Genomic DNA, 23940 nt, shown 5'->3' with positions numbered 1-23940 from the left:
GTGGCATGTTATCATACAATCCTTGTTACAGACATTTCAAATCCGGGGCGGTCGGGTAGCCTAGTGGTTAAAGCGTTCGCTCGTCACGCCGAAGACCCGGGTTCGATTCCCGACATGGGTACAATGTGTGAAGCCCATTTCTGGTGTCCCCCGCCGTGATATTGCTGGAATATTGCTAAAAGCGGCGTAAAACCATACTCACTCACTCACTCACTCATTTGAAATCCACAACTCGGTATGATGATCCGTTGTTATTTGAAGCTTCTTAGTGATATGATATTGGATTGAAAAATATCAACTTTATCTAATGTGCCCCTAAAACGTCGCCACAAGTGGAACAAAACACATTACGAATTAGCCCCGTGAAGATTAGAATGAAAGTATTAGTCTTCAGCAATCCATACCAGACCAGAACACCAAAACATGAAGATTCCATACCAGAATTGATGTTTTTCTGTGTGCTGACCCCCTCAGCTAGCAGTTATTGTGAGACGTCCTACTAACCGACGAGGAGGATATTTTTCTCCGGTGACACCACGAAGAATAATTTCGTTTCCCGGTTACAAGTACCTGACATGTGACAGAAGAACATCTTTCCACATCGTCATTCGATCTCAGAATATGCATCATCTCGTGTACAAATGTACATGTATAAAGTAGGATGTATTGCAAGTCAAATAACAGCTGTCGATGACATCATCACCATTGATGTGAATGATGTCAGTTATCAGATATTACTGTTTCTAGTAAAACATAACGGAACGTTTGTTTATATGGAAAATTATAATTTCTTTGGAAAATCACGTCCAAATTACGTCACCAGATCATCAATCGATATTACAGTGTAACACTGAAATACAGCTGCACGACGGCATGTTCAATATGGTTTGGTTTTTTTACATGTTTTTTGGTTTGTTTCAGAACTTGGACAAATATTGGCAAATGACAAATTTGTTTTATGCGTTTCTTAGAACCAAAATAAATATTGGCAAACGACAAACATGCTTTTAGCCTCTGGGAGATAACACTTTCACCCATCTCAGCCCTTCTTTACTGTTCCAAGAGGCGTTAAACCCAACTCACCCAATCACTCACCTACTTTACTGAAGTAAATCAGAACAGAATCTCATTTTCAGCATTGATTCATAATATTTGAACAGAAAACAAAATAAAAGTTAGCTATGTTCATTTCTTTTATCTCTGATGTTATAAGAGCAGACAGACTACATATAATATATACTTCAGTGAGTTACAGTGCGTTTTCCACAGCCACTTAACTAACATATTCAATACTGCAAATATACACATAGTAACTGTAGTAAAACAATGTCATTTTGTGATGAACCATGTCTGTACATTCTGTGTTTTAGACTGGACTTAGGAGACTGGCTAACATTCACTATGGTTATATATCAATATGTATTTACACCAAGCAGACTGTGATCCCTTGTGAAAAACTAAGCACCGTAAATGGTTGAATCAACAATAAACATAGACATGTTAACACGACAGTATGTATACATGTTCAAATAACAATGTAGATATAGTGTAGTAACAGAGGGCATTGTACATATGCGTACAAACAAATTCACGTCACAAACGTAGACAAATAAACATATTTAACGAATGTAGAATACATACAATGAAATCATTAAATGCTTAGCATAGAGTCTACATAAATCGTAGTTACAAATGTATGGCCGTGTCGACAATACAAAGTGGGATGAGTGCAGACATGTATAAAGAGAGTTGGTTAGGAACTTAATTGATTCAGATAGTATTGATTTACTTATTTCCATATCCTAGATTTTTTTGTAAGACGTTAAACAGAGAATATCAGTCTCCATTATCTGCCGAAACAGATTCCATTCGGCGCAAAAGACTAAATACTGGTGACAGTTATATGAATGGGTCATTGAAAATCAGTGATGACACCAGGTGTTTGCAAAAAGGTTAGGCATGTCCTGCTCTACTGGTAGCACCTGCCACTTACACAATTTGCATAAGAAAATAAGTGATTGTGTGTTGCCGAACGCCCACAAAGTAGTTCTACCATACGACGGTGGTCATAACTGCGATGAGTCTTGACCAGACAATCCAGTGACACGTTAGGGAATTACTGATTTTGTTAAAACTGAAAACGAGTCTTGACCAGACTTCAAGTGAAAGTGATTAGACAATCCAGAAACAGATAGCGCGTTTACTGAATTTGTTAAAACTAAACACGATATGTTAACGTTGAAATGCGTCTGCTGTGTACATGTTCAAGTGCAGGAATCCTGTAAAAGAGAAACGTTTAAGCATTCCAACACGTCCGTTTCTGAAGGATCAAAAATTAACACAGGAAAATTTTCATCTATTGAGAAATCCCTAAGGTTATGTCCTTTCGGTGGAATTGTTGTCGAATATGAATACCATTTTGTGTTCATTTGCCCTATATACGAAAATCTAAGAAACCGCAATGGGCTTTATCTCACTTAATGCTATAAGATTGTCTTCATTAGAGCCCTGCAAGGATACTCTAATACAACATCAATTGGCTTTGTACATACATCATGCGTTATTGTCACGAAGTGAATTGTTACCTTGGCTTTGTATCTTATAAAATATGGTATGTAAGACCGTTGTACATGGGCCTGTGGCCTTTCATACAATAAAGAATTGAATTGACTTGAACGTAGTCATATTCTGAAAAGGCATGTTAGCATTATTTGTGCGTGTGCTAAGGAATGTGACGAATATTGATTATGACATGATTGATGACCATCAAGTAATAAGAATAACTTGAAAAGATACTATTTAGTAAATGTATTGCCAGGAATCAAAGAAGATTTTTTTCTTCTGTTTCGTATATATTACATTTCAAGACATCGGCGTGACACAAACGGAGAAAATGAAAGAAATATTTTCAAAAGTCTACAGCAGGACAAAAACATTGTCTGGGCTTAATACCACCGATCTATTAGGGCAAATATTTGGTATATGGAATGAAAAGCAAACAATTTATATTGTCAAATAAATAGGTAAAGGAACCCAAAACAGTATGAGATTATGCTGACATAAGATCATATGTTGTAAAAAGCACTCGTTCCTCTACAAATGTCACAAAAAGATACACACACATTGATTCATGAAATACCACCATGTGTATTTCATCCCCATTGTAAAATAAATAAGTTTAAAAAACGTATATGATGAAATATTTATTGTAATCACTTTTTGTCGATGCATTATCACCTGGATCTAATGGGACGGTGGGCATATCAATGATATTGGTATTCGTTCTGTTGGATTTAATTTCCAATCGTCACACCGAGTTGAGAAAGTGTCCGTGTGTGTGTGTGTGTGTGTGTGTGTGTGTGTGTGTGTGTGTGTGTGTGTGTGTGTGTATTTCGGGGATAGGTCGGATTACACAGATTACACGGATTAAACTAGGAAATGGACAGGTCGGAAATCGTGTGTCTTGTCCATGTGTCAGTACTCCATGGAATTTATGAAATTACATTATGCTTTCGACTTATTCGACTTATGCTCACAGAGATTAGGTAACTATCACCTTTGCTGTGTAAAATGAAACCATGTATCTATACTTACATATTCAAAGTTTTTGACATAATGTATAGTGTATAACATCTTTTATCCAGGGGGTGAATTGTCATACTACCCCCGCGTAAAACGCGACTAAAAATCATATATACAAAAAAGACATGCTTATATAGGCAACTTGACATGTGTGTACGTCGGTGAAAATTACAATTCTGTAAACAATGCCTTATCCACTTGTACACCATTTCTCTCGTTAAAAAACATTTAGACATCCGCACCTAGACATCCTCCCATAAGTGTGGGGTCCTTCTGTGCTAAAATTGGCAACATGCCTACTGTGTAGGTCCTTCTCTGTGAAATTTCAAGCTCATAAAAACCCATTCTCGCAACGCATTTTGTTTGAATCTTTACAATGTTCACAAATCAAAGCCACTCGACAAGCGTTTTTGTCAGGATTTTGGCAAAATGAAATCTTTAAACCATTCCTATTTAGGCAATCCAATCAATGTAGGGCAGGTTCTTTATTCTGTGCAATAATAAATAACATGAAACTAGGCAACTTGCCACGACAGTACATGCTCTGTGTAGTATACAGTGATTTATTACTAATACCTTGCCACACATGTACGTCATTTTCTGTGTACACTACTAAAACTTGTGTAAAATACCATACCTTGCCCCGAGTGTGGGGCAAACGTTATATTATATGCAGTCTTGTAAAACAGACATACCTGGACAACTTGCCACGAGTGAACGTCATGTATTTTGGCACAATGTGACATAGGAATTACATTATGGTTGTAATCCTTAAATGAAATGGACAACTGACAGGTGCAGTATGTGACAGTGTGTGCTTCGTGGTGGTCCCCACCAATCTTTGCTGTGAACACCAACATTGACAAGTCGTCATGACACCGACATGTCTTCATTGAAGTCCCTGTCAGGATTCTCCATGCCTCTCTTCATTTGGACACTGATGTAGATGTACACCTTCCTCCACGCTTCCGACACTTCCTTCGTGTATTTGTCAGCTAGCACCACCCCTAGACCATGGTTGAGGGAAGGCCACAGCCTCTGCAAAACAAATATTGATGTTAGATTAAGATCGAAGCATAACGATTCAGAGTTGACAAAAACTCTCCACATAAGTGTACGACGAGAGGGATAACTTCAACTTTCCAATAATCAACTTCTACTTTATGTCTAGCAATATTCCAGCAGCTCTTTGGTGTCTACATTTACTATCAAACACATAATAGTCATATTTTCAGAAACTCAATCTTAAACTTTCGTCCCTTCCTAAATCCTAAATTTACTTTAAAAATCAATTTCAAAATTCATTGTATCAGCAAAGCTTTCAAAAGATTGTACGGTAGACATGCTTCCAAATTTGAAGCATCAGTGACAAAAATGATGTTCGATGCAGTTTCATATTTTGACTAGTGCCATACGTTTCCTAGCATTTTAGGTGAACAATTGGCTTGACTTTGCATGTGTTTGTGACGGATGACGCCGATGGGGCAGGGAACGCTCACCTTTTCGCGTACACCTGGTATCATCACTATTTGAAAGTGATTCATAAACACATGCTCATCATATAGTAAGAATCGTACACTCGATATTTAACAGGATTTCTTTTGATTATCGAACAATTTTATCTCGCTTTTATCTATTATCTGTCGCGATTAAAAGAAGGATGTAAGCCACTGATCTTTGTCTCGAGTAGGTATTATGTATATAGCCCATGGTCACAATTTTTAAGAAAATGTGTTCCCCATTCTGTTAAATCAGTTAGTTAACTTATTACTCTTGAAGATCTTCCGGGAAAGGGTTGGCTGGTTTGTTGTTGTGGTTGGTTGGTTTGTTGTTAAACGCCGCACTCAGCAATATTCCAGCTATATGACGGCGGTCTGTAAATAATCGATCGAGTCTGGACCAGACAATCCAGTGATTGACACCATGAGGATCGATGACATGCATCAACCAAGTTAGCACCCGATCCCGTTTGTCGCCTCTTACGACAAGCATAGTCGCCTTTTACGACAGCATGGGTTGCTGAAGACCTATTCTACCCCGGATCTTCACGGGTCCCGGGTCAGGGATTCCGGGGTAGTAACCTGTACCGGTCGATGAGTGGTCAGTCGCGGTGATTTGGTTGATTTCATGTCATCGTACCCTGACGGCGTGGACCGTTGGTCATAATTTTAATCAGTGTATTGTCTTATCCAGACCCGAGTGTTACAGTCATCGTAACTATCCTATACCTGGAATATTGCTGAGTACAACAAATAAACAATGTCAGACATACAAATAGTAAAAGTGTTAGCTCTAGTTATGAGATCTACATGTATTTAAAAAATATTCAGTCAACGTTTCATTTACTGATGGCAAGGTAAAAATAACACGTTAATAGTTTATCAGATAAACTTGATACGATCGTATACCACAAGCATATTATCAATTTAACCATGCTAGACCTTTGAAAAACGTGCATGCACGGTTTTGAGCACAAATATCACTGTATCTTTGGAACAATCCATAAACTGACATACTAACATACCACATACATGAAACGTTTAATTAGTAAGAACTTCTTTATTGTTTGTAACGACGTTTGAGGACTACTTCTTGCCCCTTCGTCACCCACACGAAGCTTATTTATGTAGCTACATAGAAAGAAATATTATTCTTGAAATGCAGTCTATTTTCTATCGCATAGCTCACGGTTAACAGATATTGTGTTTCAGGATGGGGCAGCCACGAAACTGCCTGTATCAACGTTAGAAAGCCCAATAACAGAATGATATTAGTTCTCAAACACGATCTTTATCATTGAGACTCATATAGAAGGCAAGAAGACAAACACCGAAAAATACAAGAAAACAGTTTTAGGCTACAAGATTGCTTTAGTCTTGCGCAAAGCAAACCCTGTCTGATAAATATTATTGTTCAATCTTTAATATCATCAGCGTCATACTATCATCCATTCTAATACAAACGCCCCCTAGCTGCAGCGCTGTGACTGAGGGGGTAATTTCGACACTACGAAGGTTATTTACACCTTGGAAGAAAAGGAGGTACTTTTATTTCCAACGTCATGCCCTATTCGTCCTTTGGTGTTTCAACACCAACTCCCTCAGAAACAGCCGCCAGAGACACTTACGAAAACTCGGAAGAGAGATAATATTATCCTCAAGACTGACTAGAATGGATATAAATACCCTTGTTAGACTGTGCTTGTGGCAGAGGGAAGGTTGGAAAATAAGCTGAAGACTTTAGATCAATGCGAGACTTTTTCTGGGAGGATCTTGTTTGTCTCCACCGAAAATATTTGCACTGAAGTTAACACATTTAGATTTAAACGTATTTGGATAAAAAGGCGTCTGTTCTAATACTGGGAGTAGCACCGTGGGGGAACGCATTAAGACGTGAGACAGTGTATGGTATTAAGTTCTAAGACAGGTGATTTAATTGTGCAAGTACATTTGGCACATACGTTTCTTCCGACAAGAAACTTCCATAACTGTTCTATAGTTTAGTCTATCTGTATAAGTGTAAAAGTTAGTTCTCATTCGTAGTCGTATCCTGCATTAACCATAACTAACCATTGTCTATCAGAATAATACTACACCTGGTGCCATTACTTATTTTCAGTGATCCATTCATGCGTTTTTCACCTCTGGTTTCTTTTCCCTTTTACGCCCAAAGGATTATGTTTCGGCAGATAATCGAGATTGGTTGTTGTATGTATTCTATCTCCGACTGAGACCGTATGATACAGTAGTGCATCTGGGTCACTGGCATGAAAGTGGTAGTTGTAAAGTGTATTCGGTTTCTTTTCTATTGAAATATGTATTGGATCCCAGCATGCAGTAGCGGATCATGATGCCTTTAACAGCATTTCCCTAACGTTCATCAGACGCCATTCTTGCTGCTGTAAAGCATAATCACAAATTTCTTTTTAAACCGAAATCAATAACAGCAATTTAAACTAACGCGCTCACTTATTACAACTATCCACACCTTTTAACAAAACCAATTGAATGCAATACAAAGTATACACAAACTGACACAACTACCATTTTTCATACACATTACACATACACATTATCTTAATGTACTATATGTTCCACATCGTTTGTCAGTGTGCCCGGTAAATGCATCAACCAAGTCAGCGAACCTGACCACCTGATCCTGTTAGTCGCATCTTACGACAAGCATTGGTTGCTGAAGACCAATTCTAACCAGGGTAATCTTCACGGGTAAGTAATAAAACGATTCAAAGATAAACTCGAACATGACATTGAGTGCACACCTCCCAGAAACAAAAGGTCACGAACATAGGTGGTCAAAAGTGATGACTCCATATTATTGATTTTACAGAAGACTAAGCAAAGAGCAAATTGATAGCAATCTAATATATCTCCCAATGACCCGAGCTGACCACAGTCTCTGTCGGTCTTGTTATTACTGCATAATTTTGCCGCAATCTGACCGTCTCCTCGAAGCGTGGATGACGGCTAATTTAGAATGAGATGAAGTTAGAGGAACAACTAATTTTCCTCGGAGGGCATTTCTATCGTTGATTAGTTTCAGCATAAACGCTCGGCTTCCCCTCATGGTGAAGTGCTGTATTACAGGGCTTCTAGAGTGAACGTCCTTGGCGAATCTGTTGGTGCTTCAGATAGAGAAGGCTCATTTTGTGAGATATCTCATGTCGACACATCTTCAAACATAATGCAGGCGATTACATTAAAAGGAATATCCGTGTATTGTACATGGGAGACTTGAGGATATGCCGATTTGTGAGGACGCTGTTGAATATTGCACTTATTATGACATACACGCCAATTTGAAATTGATTTTCTTTCGTTAGACCACTCATGAAATATCAAATGATTTAAGACGAGTGACGACCACAGCAGTTTTCCTCTGCGCTAGAGTGGAGGAACAACCTATGCCCGAGGCAATGGTATGCAAAGCACGGGGCATTAATGATGTCAAGAGCGTTCTAGAACTCTCGTGAAGAAAACAGATCTCTCTCTCTCTCTCTCTCTCTCTCTCTCTCTCTCTCTCTCTCTCTCTCTCTCTCTCTCGATCGACACACATGGGACACTAGGGTCCATTCTACCAGGTATCCCCACGGGGAATAATGTAATAAATATGTAAGCGAAGGTAAATTAGAGCAACCAAATTCGTTTGTTTTTCATAATACAGTTAGCGCATAGAAATTTCATTCCGGAAATCTCATAAAAAATGTAAATCCATCAACGCCTAGTTTATATTCTAATTGGAATGATTCGAGAACGTACACAAAAGTAAATTAGAGCAACCTTATCATTTCTTCTGATAAAACAATTTGGAAGAAAACTCTTCAGGCATGACTGATAATGATGTCATTTTTACGGGCTTTGGACATAGCGTCATTAATCAGTCGCCGAAGTATAGTTATTATCGGATATGACCGGCAGAAGATCGATCACTAGCTATTATTATTCTGCGGAAAACTGCCAACTTGATAAATCACAGTGTTATTTTGGTGAAAAAGGGACATGGCAATTGGTGTCATTTGTTTTCTTTGCACATAAACAGAATAAAAAAGATCAAGACGCGAAAATGATTTTTAAAAATTACGTTTCCTTATAAATCATACTTCGTTGACTTGACAAATGACCATTGCATACGTAAGGATAACGTTTAATAATTGCTTTCCAAGAATCACGTTCGTCTAAGTGTCAAAACATGGCTGTACTTAATTTCAAAAGCTGTATATAAAATAGACTATTCAAACAACTTGATGTGATTAATAATTATATTACTGAGAATGGAATATAGTTATTCTACAACAATAATTCATTATTTCACCTAATGTAATGTCAATAGAAACTTGTTTTTACGGTACGCAAGGACTCGCTAATTCTTTGTTTTGAAGAAAGGTTCTTGATGGCAATAATCACGATAACTTAGATGAAATGGAGAAGTATTATCTGTTGTCGTTAAGATTAAAGATCCAGAGATCAATGTTTATTGCAAAGTCAACGAGCAGAGATGATTATAAATGCTGATATTAACATGATTACCTTTCAAGATTTTAAGCATTGACAGGTTAAACACCTTGAAGGTAATATACTTATGAAGGAAGTACTTTTCAAATTAATCTCGCATTTATCATAATTCTAATAAAAAATAAAAAGATCTCTCTGGGTCCTGATCATAGCTAAAAGGCATCATTGATTCCTACGTGCGTGCAAATGTCAAACCTTTTCGGAGTTGGGTACACTTTTCTAAACTCAATTACTCCACTCAAAAGACCTTTTAAAATCCTTCGACAACAACATAACTAAACACTAACGTGATAAAGGATCACCTTTATTTACTTTTCCAGGATTACTAAAATTTATCCGGATATTATGCTTTGAAGTTACAAGAAAGGTATGCAGATGACAGTTGCAAAACAATTCTTGAAGGTACGCCACTGTTTTTAAATAATATTGTGTGTAAGAAGAACTTATCTGAGAAACTAATTTGACGTTTATCTAAAAGGAATATGGCCATGGTTGCCATCCTGTATCACGTAAAAGAATATAAAATGATTTCCCAACAGATTTATCAGATCCATGACAATTGTCTGCCTAAAGCATGACAGCGACGATTTGAAAAAGAGACTAACCAAAGGTAACATAAAAAAGATTTATTTCGAATTCCTATGAAAGTAGACTTTGTGATTTGAGCACTAAGCTCAATGTCACGGCATATAACGTCGAGTTTTTGTCTTCTGAAAAAAAATTGGCAACCTCCGGGATACCTTCTTATGTGGTATCCAGAGGGATAAGTGTCCTGAAACCTTCAGGATACCTTAAAAATGGTATTGCATCTTGTTAAATGAAACGTGAAATTAACCAAAAATACTTAAAGTCAGTTAAAGGATCCCTTTTTTTTAAAGGATCCAAAGAGGATCTGTAGAGTTTCCGGAAGGTATCCGGATACAATTTCTTCCTCCATGCGACTTCCCTTATATGTAATTTGGATGGCGCTGCAGTAATTTTCTGTGTCATTTTGGTCCTAAATATCCTCGCAAGATTTTTACATCCTTAGGCAGGGTGGTTTATATGTTTGATCAAAGGACTTGATATAAGTGACATATCAAATAATGCCACATATAAATCCATTACAAAACCGAGGAAGAAATCTGACAAAACCGAGCATCATTACTTTTTAACTTTTTACGTGACTCTTAATACCTAAAAACAACATGTACATTCCCTTTTTGTGCTGGATTCTAAAGCTCCATACAAATCCGTACAAAGGGAGATATATTGCAGGGTGCATCAAATGTACCACCAAATCTCTGCCTCAATGATTAACCATAAGCCTTAATACGTTCAAGGTAGGCTTTTCTTTATATTCACACAATGTATTTGAGACAAGTGATATTAATGCCATATGGATTCTCAAAAGCTCAAAGCTTTTGTTTGAATCATGGTAACTGCAGATAAGAACGAAGTTCAGCTATGTCAAAACGTTTGATTTTCCAACCACTATCCCACACGAGAATCTTATTGGTAAACTTCGTTCCCTGAACCAAAGATTTTGTCACTGAAAGTGGTGATCATAGACATACGTGTAGACCCGTGAAGATCCGGGGTAGAATAGGTCTTCAGCAACCCATGCTTGCCGTAAAAGGCGACTATGCTTGTCGTAAAAGGCGACAAACGGGATCGAGTGGTCAGGCTCGCTGACTTGGTTGATGCATGTCATTGATCCCAATTGCGTGGATCGATGCTCATGATGTCAATCACTGGATTGTCTGGTCCAGACTCGATTACTTACAGACCGCCGTCATATAGCTGGCATATTGCTGAGTGCGGCGTTAAACAACAAACAAACAGAAGCCTTCCATAATATCAGAATATAAGTAGCCTTTCAAAGGATGTGGAAAAATGTAAGTTTATGACTAACATTGTCGGATGTAAAGATGTACCATATGATTTAAAACTGCATCTTCGCTGTGAAGTATATAATAGAAATTCTATAGAAGATTAACTTCATGCTTTATTTGTTTGTGAAGCCATAAACCCTCCAAGAAGTAAATTCGTGAATAAGTAATGTCCGTCTGCCTGTCAACGGATAGAAGTGTTTGTTGTGTGTAATGTACATCTTAACTTGTGTTTTTTTATTCTTGTGTAGAATGCTACAGTTTCATCAGCTTTGCATTGATAATTTCCAGTACATGACATTATAAATACGCGGTAAGCTGTACAATGTATGCTGGTGCCCATGGGAGATATACATTCTGAAGTGAATGTGACCTTCAAGCTGGTTATTAAGAAATATGTGGATGTCAATGTCCGACCGGGATATGCTGCCTGTCCAGTCCCTTCTGTGTCCCACTATAGCTTAGGGGTTTAATTGTATCACATTGCTTCTGTAATTAAGTAGCTTGGGGCAGGAGCCAAACGGACCGTGCTGTCATCACTATCGGATTGTCTGAAGAAGGAGACATCCTTTCTGGAATTTTAAGTACAGAGATGTGTAACTTGTGTCCCAGTCATGTTTCGCTCAAACAAATTGTATGCATCAGTGATACGTGAAGGCATATTATTTTCTCTATCATGAAAGGCACATACGTGTATATTCAAGGTGTGTGTTTCAATATGTAGGTATCAACAGAAGTATGACAAGTTATTCGTCACGGTGCCTTACCTTTTGTCAAGTGATCGATGGATTGAGTAAAATAGGACATTGTAGACTATGCAAACAAAAAGCTGTTTCTCAAACTAATGCTGCATACCTACCACAATGTTTAACTCTAAGTCAGTAAATCAGCTTTTTTCTGTTATGTATCAATGTATTCCCTTTTCATGTGATTACGCTTACACGCCTCTGGTGGAAAGTTACTCTATTTAAAACTTCAATGAAACTAGGAAATACAGTACCCCTGATACCAATCCAAAATAATCCGTGAAGATCCATGGTAGAATAGGTCTTCAGCAACCCATGCTTGTCGTAAGAGACTAACGGGATCGGGTGGACAGGCTCGCTGATTTGGTTGATGCATGTCATCGATCCCAATTGCGTGGATCGATGCTCATGATATCAATCACTGGATTGTCTGGTCCAGACTCGATAATTTACAGACTGCAGTCATATAGCTGGAATATTGCTGACTGCGGCGTAAAACAACCAACCCACCAACAAATTATGATAATGACATTGACGATTGCAACTCCTTCGCTGGAATGAGATTAATTTCAGTTTTGACACCTGATTCAAGAGTTATCAGAACAGTAATGTCTAACTTTCTATCCTTGTTAAGGAGATAGGGCTTTGTATTACAAACTGATTTTGATGTTTACGTTACTTCAATAGCCTACCATAGCTAAAATTGTGAAAAGCATTAAGAAAGAACCTTCGAAAGGCAATATCAAGGGATTGTCAATTCGCATTTAATGCCATATAGAAGACAGATGCCTAGTCTCCTGATATCTTCAATGTCAGATTACAAATGTCAATCCTATTATATGCCAAAACAGCTGAATACGTTTTTCTTTGTATTTTACATGCTCTTGAAAAGGATTACCAAGATTACACAGATTTCATCAAGGAAATCATTTTGACAAAATCAGCGGAATAGGATGTTTTGATCTTATTTCCAACTTTTATCTCTTCAATGTCATAACTGAACCCTTTAAAGAAGAACCTTTTTGCAATCAGGCGTCTGAACGGCAACTGTGTCATGAGTTAACGCATGATTATAAATCAAAAACTTTTCGCGAATAGTTAGGAAGATGAACATATAAACGGACATTGATTGGCTCTCCTTAATAATAGGGGACGACTTTATTCAGACAGGTTACATTCGTAGCAGACAGATTTTGCTTTGATGAAGTCTAAAATGCATTACAGGGCCTTATAGTCTGTAGTTTAGCTCGTCCTGTAATTTTAAATATCTCATCAGTGTAAAGAATCAGCCTTAGACCAGCTGCACACCAGATATAGTTGATGTGAGTTGCCCAGCTTGCGTGATCATAAAGTATTAAGATATCTTGTTCGTTATTCACACTTCATTCACATTTTATTCTCGTTTCATATTCACATTCTAGTCCCAGCATGTGAGGCGGCACCTTTCCTTTCCATGGACCGACTTATTAAAACAGATGTTTCAAATGACTGTACTCAATCGTAAAAGTTGAATGGTAGAATCTAGAAGTAATTGATTCCAGTAATGAACAAGAAAGAGTGTCTCTGTTTCACACATGGGAATAATGATATTGTCTAGGCGAAGGATAAAAAAGACACCACGCAAAGGGGCTGTATCAAACGATTAAAACTGAGGTACGCAATCACTTTTTACAACTGGGGACAGAAATGATACATGAAATGCGATACGTGAAATAAATAAAGTAAAGCGACAAAAACATTTCCATAATCTCAACCAAAAGTAGGGTCCATTGGACGAGTCCTAAATGTGCTTATGTATCACTTTCAAATGGTGATATCAGGTCAGCGTATCGTGCCCCTATCATAAACACATGCAAAGGCAAATCAAGTGTTCACCTGAAAGAAGAGGGGAACATATGGTACGAGTCACAAATAGCCACTACCTTATGTATTAAAAGTGGTTCTTGTTTGACAAGTGATAGCTTAAAGGCAGTGCTAGGCCTTGCATTTCGGGCATGCAAGCATAACAACAACGCTCCCGACCTTTGAGTGGATTATTTCAACACTAAAAATAAACTTTTGGGGAACATTTGCAATCCTTTAACAGTAATCCATATTCAATTACCCATATGAAGTCTGTAATTAAGAATGATTCTGTTGCATTTCTATGGGTTTTCTTCTGCTGAGAAGCTTAGCTCGAACTCTCATACACTTGGATTGGTTTGGTTTGGCTTGTTGTTTAACGCCGCACTCAGCAATATTCCAGCTATATGACGGCGGTCTGTAAATAATCAAGTCCGGACCAAACAATCCAGTGATTGATATCATGAACATCGATCCACGCAATTGGGATCAACCAACGAGCCTGACCACCCGATCCCGTTGGTCGCCTCTTACGACAAGCATAGTCGCCTTTTACGGCAAGCATGGGGTGTTGAAGACCTATTCTACCCCGTATCTTCACGGGTCTCCATATACACTGTACTTGGACTTCATAAACAATGTACTTGGAAATCTTTTCAAAGATAATATATCATTATTATTATTATTATTATCATTATTAGTATTATCATTCTTAATTTACTGACATTGATATAAAAATATCTGTGCGTTTATGTTCATACAACCTAAAATCTCTGCCCATTTAAGTTATTAGTAATCACGTGTTGATGTTAGTTGGGTTGCGTTGGGTTTCACGCCGCTTTTGCAATATTTCAGGAATATCACGGTGGGGGACACACATACACATGTACTCATGTTGAACGCTGGCTTTCGACGTAACGAGAAAACGCTTTAACCACTAGGCTACCCCACCACCCCTGCAATAAAAAGCGCCTTACAAATTGATCATTGGTTGGTTTGTTGTTTCACGCCGCACTCAGCAATATTCCAGCTATATGACGGCGGTCTGTAAATAATCGAGTCTGGACCAGACAATCCAGCGCTTGATATCATGAGCATCGATCCACGCAATTGGGATCGATGACATGCATCAACCAAGTCAGCGAGCCTGACCATCCGATCCCGTGAGTCGCCTTTTACGACAAGCAAAGTCACCTTTTACGGCAAGCATGGGTTGCTCTACCCCTGAATCTTCACGGGTCACATATTGATCATTTTCATCATTATTATTATATATAGATTAATATAAATAAATTCAGCAAGGTTTGGTTTGGGTGATCCTGGCACAGTCAAGCTGGTTAGGCCCATCATCTGCCCAGGGCCCTTGCCCCGTCTACACACAGGACAGACAGCGAATGGGACTTCTCTTAGTAAGCGCTGCCTAGTCGAACCCACCAAGAACTTTTCGGAGATGTGAAAACTCCCCAACAGTGCAGCCTTCTGCGTTACCCATATTGTAAGAAGGGCTCTATTCCTGGTAGCAAACCCGGGTACTCTCCCAATGTCAGTGAACAGATTGGGAGGTACCAAACCACCTCAGGCACCGAGACCAATGGAGAGTCGGACAACTTGGTACTTGGGATGCAAGCGAGAGATTTCGAAAGCGAGCTCTGCATATTTGCCATGTTTTTCCTGAATCCTGTCAATCACATTTGTGTCAAAAGCGACAGAAAATTCAATAATACAAATGATTTCAAAAGGACAAGATCGGGTTTGTTGGCCTGGATACGTCTGAGGCTGTATACGGGCCTATTCCAAAGAATGTTGTATTTATCTATTTCCATGACGCCCTCAACATATTCTGGGTAGTACCATGGAACGACCTCTGCGTCAAAACCACAAGTTTGCTGGTTGGTTGTTTATTTTGTTGTTTAATACTCAGCAATATTCCAGCTATATGACGGCGGTCTGTAAATAATCGAGTCTAGACCAGACAATCCAGTGATTGATATCATTAGCATCGATCCACTCAATTGGGATCGATGATATGCATCAACCAAGTCTGACTGACCGATCCCGTTAGTCGCTCAAAACCACAAGCATTGCGAAGACGGTGATAAATTATTATTATTATTATTATTATTATTATTATTATTATTATTATACCACTACCTTCAACATCTGGGGTTTGACGCTCCTCTTGACGTGGGTCTGCCCTATCGATATAAGGACGCTGTTGAGGAAGTCCGAGTCCTCCAGACTCTCGACTGCAGCGCCGAGTCCCTCCATCACCGTCACAGCGTGCTTCTGCAGCATCTCTCTGTCCATATCCCACTCCAGCTGGTTCGCCTCGTTCATCCGGACGATTTTGGGGAACAACGATTTCATATCTGGCTCGGTCTCAAAGAATCTGAAACATGAACAGATCATACATGTGCATCAAGTGGCAATGGCACATTTATATTTAATTTTCTCTGAATTTGAATTGAAAGAATCTTGTTTGTTTGTTTGTTTAGCGCCGCACTCAGCAATATTACAGCTTTATGACAGCGGTCTGAAAATAATCGAGTCTAGACTAGACAATCCAGTGATTTACATCATGAGCACCGATCCACGTAATTGGGATACGATGACATGCATCAACCAAATCAGGGAGCTTGACCACCCGATCCCGTTAGTCGTCTCTTACGACAAGCATAGTCGCCTTTTACGGCAAGCATAGGTTCCTGAAGACCTATTCTATCTACCCCGGATCTTCACGGGGCTGAAAAGATCTAGATTTGCAAATTATTTATTTTCAGCTATGAATACATTCATCGAAATCAGGATTAAATTTCTCTTTGTCTCGAGGTTTTGTTGTCAATGATCAAACGATCCAAATGGAAATTTTATAATTTTACTTGTATCTCTGCAGTTGAAAACGAAGCCTTTCAAACAACATGAACAAAGGCACATGAACATTGACCCACGGAGGTTTGGGGTGCCACGCCCCACTCGGCAATTAAACCCTGCCCCAAAGGCACCGCATGAAGGCAACTGGCAATAGACATGAATGTAAGCTATGCCAAAATTCCCAAATAATAAACTTAGGTCAAAGAAACCTGAACAGCAATATTTGTTTATCAAATAACACTGCCCTTAATTAGGCCTTCTGGATTGTTTGAAATTTAGGACTGGTAGTTGTCATTAGTGACTGAGTAGGGTTTTACGTCGCTCTTTGCAAAATTTCGGCAATATCTCTACGGGGGACAACAGAAATGGACTTCACTCATTGTACCCATGTCGGGAATGGAACTTCGGTGTGACCAGCGAACGCTTTAACCACTAGTCTACTCGACCGCGCCAGTTTTCATTAACATCTGTAATCAATGTAATAATAGGGGCGGTCGGGTAGCCTAGTGGTTAAAGCGTTCGCTCGCCACGCCGAAGACCCGGGTTCGATTCCCGACATGGGTACAAGGTGTGAAGCCCATTTCTGGTGCTCCCCGCCGTGATATTGCTGGAATATTGCTAAAAGCGTCGTAAAACCATGCTCACTCACTCACTCAATGTAATAATATAATAATGAGTAATGATAGCTGACAGTTCACAATAATTGCTTATTTCTCACAACAGAAATCCAACTGAAATTCATTAATGCTATGTACAACGTAACACAGAATAATGTCACTTCATGATGTGCTTCCGAAAATACGTCGACTGGAAATGTGATGTATGTGCTTCCGCTAATAGACGGTAACACACTTTTGGTTAATCCTTAACGACAGGATGAAAAGCACGAATCATCAGTTATAGTACACTAATCAGAGCTACCACAGTTCCAACGCTCTTCCCTAATCACGACAGTACCCTCCAGAGATTGGCCTGTCGTATATATGGATGACACCATGCTTCTGTCATCGAGGTACGGCGACAGCATGAAATCTTTCTCAAACTCAGGAAATTAGGAAGTAAGCCGCTGCCTCAATCACCAAGTCCTCCTCTCTAAAACGAGTATCCGGGCTGTCAAATGAAAATCGACTTGGAATCTCCCGAAGATAGTTTAAATCAGCTGAATAACACGATTTCCCCCAGAGACGTGCAGTGATGCACAAATCGAAGGTTTTTTTCCTATGGGATACAATTTGGAGTTTGTCATTTGTAGTCTTTCTAAAGAGCATCAATATCATTTCTATTAAAATCTCCTTTTCCGCCTTTGCTTTGGCTCTAGAACCATCTGAAACTTGACTGGATTCCGTGATGGTACTTTTTTAATATACACTCTTCAAAATAAGAAACGCACAGGTAGATTATTAGTACATTTATGGTACCTAATAAAGTCGATAAATTTACTTTAATATCATAGATACAAATATGAAATTTTTCAGCTAGATAGTCACATGATGTCGTTGAACAAAGGCATCGCAAGCGTTGCTGTCGATGGATCTGTTGCAAAACACGGACGATAACTGGTCTTCTGGGTCGGATTCCAGCCTCGCGAAGTTGGTTCCTGACAGTCTGGTCCGATATCCTCCTCAAACCAGGTATGCGTCCTGCAGTCTCCGTAGCCGTGGCATTGCGATGACGTAATTGGAACAGTCCAATGTTGCGATCCTGTGCAGGGGTGGTAACTTTTGGTCGGCCGGTTCTCGGACGGTTCTGCGGTGGAATTGAACTGTGTGTATCGGTCCTGAGGGCGGCAAATGGTGCTGTGGTGGACAGAAGACTGCGATTCCCCTCTTTGGATACGTCCTATGGTGATGTTCCGACCGGCAGCGCTGAGTCTCGGCATTTTCGAACTTGCCTTTATATAGCCACTACCACGAGTTACGAATGCCATAACTAGTCTTGCACGTGCATTTTGCTTTACTGTTTTCCTCCATGACATTTTTTAACAAGTGTGAAAACAATGCCGTTTAAACATTGCAAATCGACAATGGCACCGTTTGTCGAATATCAGGCCACCAACATTTTCCAACAACATATATCCAATTTATATACCGGATTTATGTGTAGTCAGGTTCAATGAACTACATACTACATGTGCGTTTCTTTTTTTGAAGAGTGTACTTTTTCTTGGCGATTTAGTCTTCAATATGTTACCTTTATTATATGTTCAGTAAACACATAAACGTAAACAAATATACCAGTATTACCCCCATGACGAATTGTTCGTGCAGTAGGGCAGGAGTGTCGTCGCACATAACACTGAGCGTCGGAGTTGATTTCTATCAAGGGAACCATTGCTCCCCTTTTAGTTTATGCCACAGCTAAATAGTAGCACAAGTGGGAAAAACAACAATCGAAAACAACCATTTTAAGTCACATCCTCCGGGTAACATTACTTTTAGTTTACATTGAAGTCGAAGCTTCAGTCGACAGGGGTACCTTACTGCATAATGGTTGCAGCAAGTACCAAAACTCATTGGACATCTTGGCCATCGTATACAAAGAGTATCCTTCCCTTGACAGTCTTCTTCAGACACATTACATTGTTTAACTGGAGTTTATTATGTCCTGCTAAGATAACGTTAATCTGTTCCTCAACCCCGACATTGGCAGTGTTGACGATAAAGCTTTGGTTTCGAGGATCTCCACTGAAATCCTCGCGGAGCGGATTGTAAAAAAAAACAAATTAGCCAACTGTAGTCATAGAAATCTAATAGGCGTTTACGAATGTAACATGTAATGTAGGAGTTTCCATCTTTTTTATGTGAGATAATAGTTATCTATTTTATAGGAGAATAAATATCATTAGCCACGTGTACTTAGCAGCAGCTGCAGGTGTAACAGTTGGCAATCTCAACAACCTTAATGAAGACACAATTCCCGGTCGGAAAGTACGGTATCCGGTTCGAGCCACAATGAAATACGATTTTTTTGCAATTAACAACCCAGCTATCAATTGTTAAGCGCTGAAGGCAGAACAGGATTGAAAATGGTATGATACTTTTTCAGTCCTGCTCAATTCAAAGTGACAACATTAAATTGGCACCAGGTGTTGGAGATATCTTTTTTTATCAAATATCAACCCGAGTTTGATACAATAACAGTAAAGAATATGAAATGAACACTTTCATGTAAAAAATTATCGGCTCCTTCCGTATTAAACCATTATGATGACGTCACACTCTTATACTTGCAGTTTACTTTGAGCCTGGAAATCACTCGCCAGTCTGAACGTCCATTTTAAACAAGTAAGCCTGACGCAAATACAGGTCAATATGCAAAATTATAGAGAAATAATACATCACCTATAACACGGTTTAAGTCAAGATAAAATCATTAGAATCTGTTGATTCAGAAAGAAGAATTAACTCGCCCCTTCGGAGCTCGTTGATCCTATTTCCGGATTTTCACAGCTTTTCATGATCTCCATTACGTAATCTTGCGATGGATTATTGAGATATGCTTTAAAACGAAGAGATCCATAAATACTACATCTTATCATACTGAATTGACGAAGGATTGTTGACATTATTTCGGGAAATTGCAAAGAACACACGTTTACATTTTTCTTGAAATCGGTGTCGTTAGACCCGTAAAGATTCGGGTAGAGGATAGGTCTTCAGCAACCCACACTTGCCGTAAGAGACGACTATGCTTGGCATTAGAGGTGACTAACGGGATCAGGTGGTTAGGCTCGATGACTTGTTTGATGCAAGTCATCTTATCCCAATTGCGTAGAGCGATCCGCATGATGTCAATGACTCGACAAGCATGCGTAGTCGCCTTTTACGGCAAGCATGAAATGTCTGGACCAGACTCGACTATTTAGAGACCGTCTTCATATTGATGGTATGTTGTTGAGTGCGGCGTTCAACAACAAACAAACAAAAGGTGTCGTCAGATCATCATGATACACGAACTCGTGTATTAATTTCTATATCATCCCAATTGATTTGATAGCATGAATGCTTTCTTTGTCGCCGCTCTTTTCAAAGTGAGTGAGTGAGTTGGGTTTAACGCCGCTTTTAACAGTACTTTGCAGATGACGACATTCCTACTGAGTGGAACCGATGTGGGATGAGAACTTAAACACTAGACAAGCCTGGAACGAGAGGTTGAGCAATTCACCGAGACAGTGAAAGGGCTGTAGGAGCAGACGACAGAATGTCAAAGTACGTTGTAGAGAAACAAACAGAAGGATACAAAAGGCCAACTGGTCTAATTGTCGCCGGTTGCTTGAATGTGAGTGACGAAACTTGCCATTACAGCGAACGAGATCCTTTCATGCTGTCTCAAACACACGACGCATCGTGCTGGTTCGAAAATTACAACATGAAAGGTAAAACAAATATGATGCCTGACGCCATAGCATACATTGATCTCTGAAACAAATTGGTTTATTTTGACGAAATTTGACTTTGAACATGACAGCCGGGGTCCTGGGAAATATCCATCTCAAGTTTCCTTCCTGAGTTAAGCACGTGGAGTGTTCATTATCTTTTCAGGGCGTTTGCAGTGATAATGCTTGGATGACTTCGTGGGTACCAACAATGCGTCAACTTCGTTCTGACTTATGGCTGGTCTTTCGCTACTTTTGTTTCACAGTGCTATGGATTCACAGGAAAATTTAACCTCACTTTTATAATGTCGTCAAATAAACTGGGTGAGTGAGTGAGTGAGTGAGTTGGGTTTAACGCCGCTTTTAACAATATTCCAGTTATATCGCGGCGTGTCAGCTTAATGTGGGAGGAAAGCCCGAAGTGATGCAGGTCTCTGACGTTTTACCACTTCGGTTAAACCCACGAGCACGGGTATGGTGCTGACAAACCTAGAAACATAATCGGGGCGAACCGGGATTCGAACCCACAATCATAGGTTTCTGGCGTGCCCAAGGGACGCAACTCTGCACAGCGAATCGCGGCGCCTTAGACGACTGGGCCACCCGTGCCCCCAAATAAACTGAGAGTAACCGTTTTCTGGACAGTGGTGGACTTGGGCACCGGCGGGCGGTACCGGTAAGACAGAACATCTGTACCGCGACCACCCGGTTCCACCGAATTCGTTGCTTTGATTTGTTTCTTTTCTTGTGACGGTGACATATGTTTGAAAACTGCTAAGGCTTTAAGGGGGATTTGGTTTCGACTTCCAAAATGGGTACAATCTGTGAAGCTGATTTCTGGTGTCCCCTGCAGTGCTAGAATATTGCTGAAACAGGCGTAAAACCATACTTACTCATGGTGTCTCAAAGGCTTTGACGTTTTGATGTTATATATATCAAAGCTCTTTCGTGTACTTAAATAGCATCGCTTAATAAATGACTCAAAAGGTGCATACTGAATATGTGTAGTTGACACGAGAGAAGTGACCCGTGAAGATCCGGGTAGAGAATAGGTCTTAACAACCCATGCTTGCCGTAAAAGGCGACTATGCGTGTCGTAAGAGGCGACTAACGGGATCAGGTGGTCCGGCTTGCTGACTTGGTTGATGCATGTCATCGTATCCCAATTGCGTAGATCGATGCTCGTGATGTCAATCACTGTATTGCCGGTCTAGACTCGATTATTTACAGACCGCCGTCATATAGCTAGAATATTGTTGACTGCGGCGTAAAACAACACACAAACAAAACAGGTGAGAATGTGAGATTCTAAATCCCAAGTACTACAACCAGCTTCCTCAACATCAGTCAGTGTCCTAGTCGTTTAGACTTGTAGACAGTCAGGAGTTGTGAAAGTATAACAGCGTTTATTAATTACACCATCGCTCTCCACACCTGTCACATGCTCCCATTGAAATGTTAACTTTAATTTACCAGGCTTGTTCAAAGGGCGACTGGTCCTTTTCACTTTGTAAAAATAATGTCTTTGAAATGATAATCAAATCAAAGTATTCGAGGTTACTCCCCCTTGCGGACATTTACCGACGTTAATATACATCCCTCGATCGATCTATTTCACAATCACAATTCCTGTCTTTTTCCCTTATAGGTTAAAACGGGTCCATGAACACTTTTAAACAATATTAAGTCAAGCAAGGCCTGACAGTGAAACGTCAGTCAACTGGTCCTTGTAGAAACGAGATGTTTAACGTCAAGCCCTTATAATTTGACAGACAGTTTATTTACGTCATAATGGTCTACTGTGTGGTGGCACGTGCTCCTGTGCGCCATGTACAAATCAGAAGAAGTTAAACAACTTTGGTTGCGGAGAGTAGTTGGTTGGGTGACTGTGCAGCTTGCCCTACACTAAAGGACATGGAAAGTATATACTCGATATATTCGATATGCCTCTATTCATCCATCAATGAATGGGTACCCGACAGGATGAGATGGTAATATGGCTGTTTACCTTCTAGCGCCTCGCGGCTTTTACAGGTACGGCGCGGACGTCAACGTTGAAGCCCTCCAATCGGGGAATCTTTGACCAAAAGCGGACATGCAAGATATTTAAGTGTGTTTGTTAACAAACGTTTATCCACTGTTACGGATTAGCATTTCAACTAACATGAATACTAAAACCATCATTATGTGGTATATAGCACTTTTAGAACATGTTTTATACAATAGAGATCCAAGTAGATATATTGTTACCACAAAAATGTAACAAAAAACCCAAGGGAATTAAACATTTAACATACATTAGCCATAAAAATACAAGGGGGCGGTCTTCAACCTGAACCTCCTCACAAACTACGAACAGCTAAATACATAACCAGTAGAGACTGGAGGTAAATCTCTAACATACATATATACCTGTGACCATACACCCACTAGAGATTTCAGGTATACTTCTCCGTCTGAATCACGTTTAACAAAATAACCATTAGAGACTTGGGATAAATCATTAAACGACGTTGTTGTGCATGAACACAACGCAGAGCTGACTGGCACTGAGACAATGTGTCTCTGTAGACATCTACTCACGGCCCTTTGAAGAAGTGTCTGACCGAGACGTCCTCTGTTTA

General features: G+C 39.5%; 1 protein-coding gene across 2 annotated transcripts in view; it reads right to left on the bottom strand.

The window, feature by feature from the left end:
• Positions 1-1175: 1175 nt before the first annotated feature.
• LOC124145223 (cytoglobin-2-like) overlaps positions 1176-23940 on the bottom strand; it is an 80803-nt gene continuing 58038 nt past the window's right edge. Inside the window, exons 2-3 of one of the 2 annotated variants that reach the window (XM_046514941.2) lie at positions 16219-16459; positions 1176-4620 (exon numbers count right to left, since the gene is read on the bottom strand). In XM_046514941.2, the coding sequence (XP_046370897.1) occupies positions 4453-4620; positions 16219-16459 (409 nt within the window). In that variant the 3' untranslated portion in view covers positions 1176-4452. The remainder of the gene's footprint in view (positions 4621-16218; positions 16460-23940) is intronic. The other variant, XM_046514951.2, reaches the window with a different exon arrangement.

This window comes from Haliotis rufescens, unplaced genomic scaffold (assembly GCF_023055435.1).
Source record: "Haliotis rufescens isolate VD_foot unplaced genomic scaffold, xgHalRufe1.0.p SCAF_3, whole genome shotgun sequence".
Lineage (NCBI taxonomy): Eukaryota > Metazoa > Mollusca > Gastropoda > Lepetellida > Haliotidae > Haliotis > Haliotis rufescens.
Note: the sequence above shows the minus strand (reverse complement) of the source record. Positions and strands in the feature narration are given on the sequence as shown.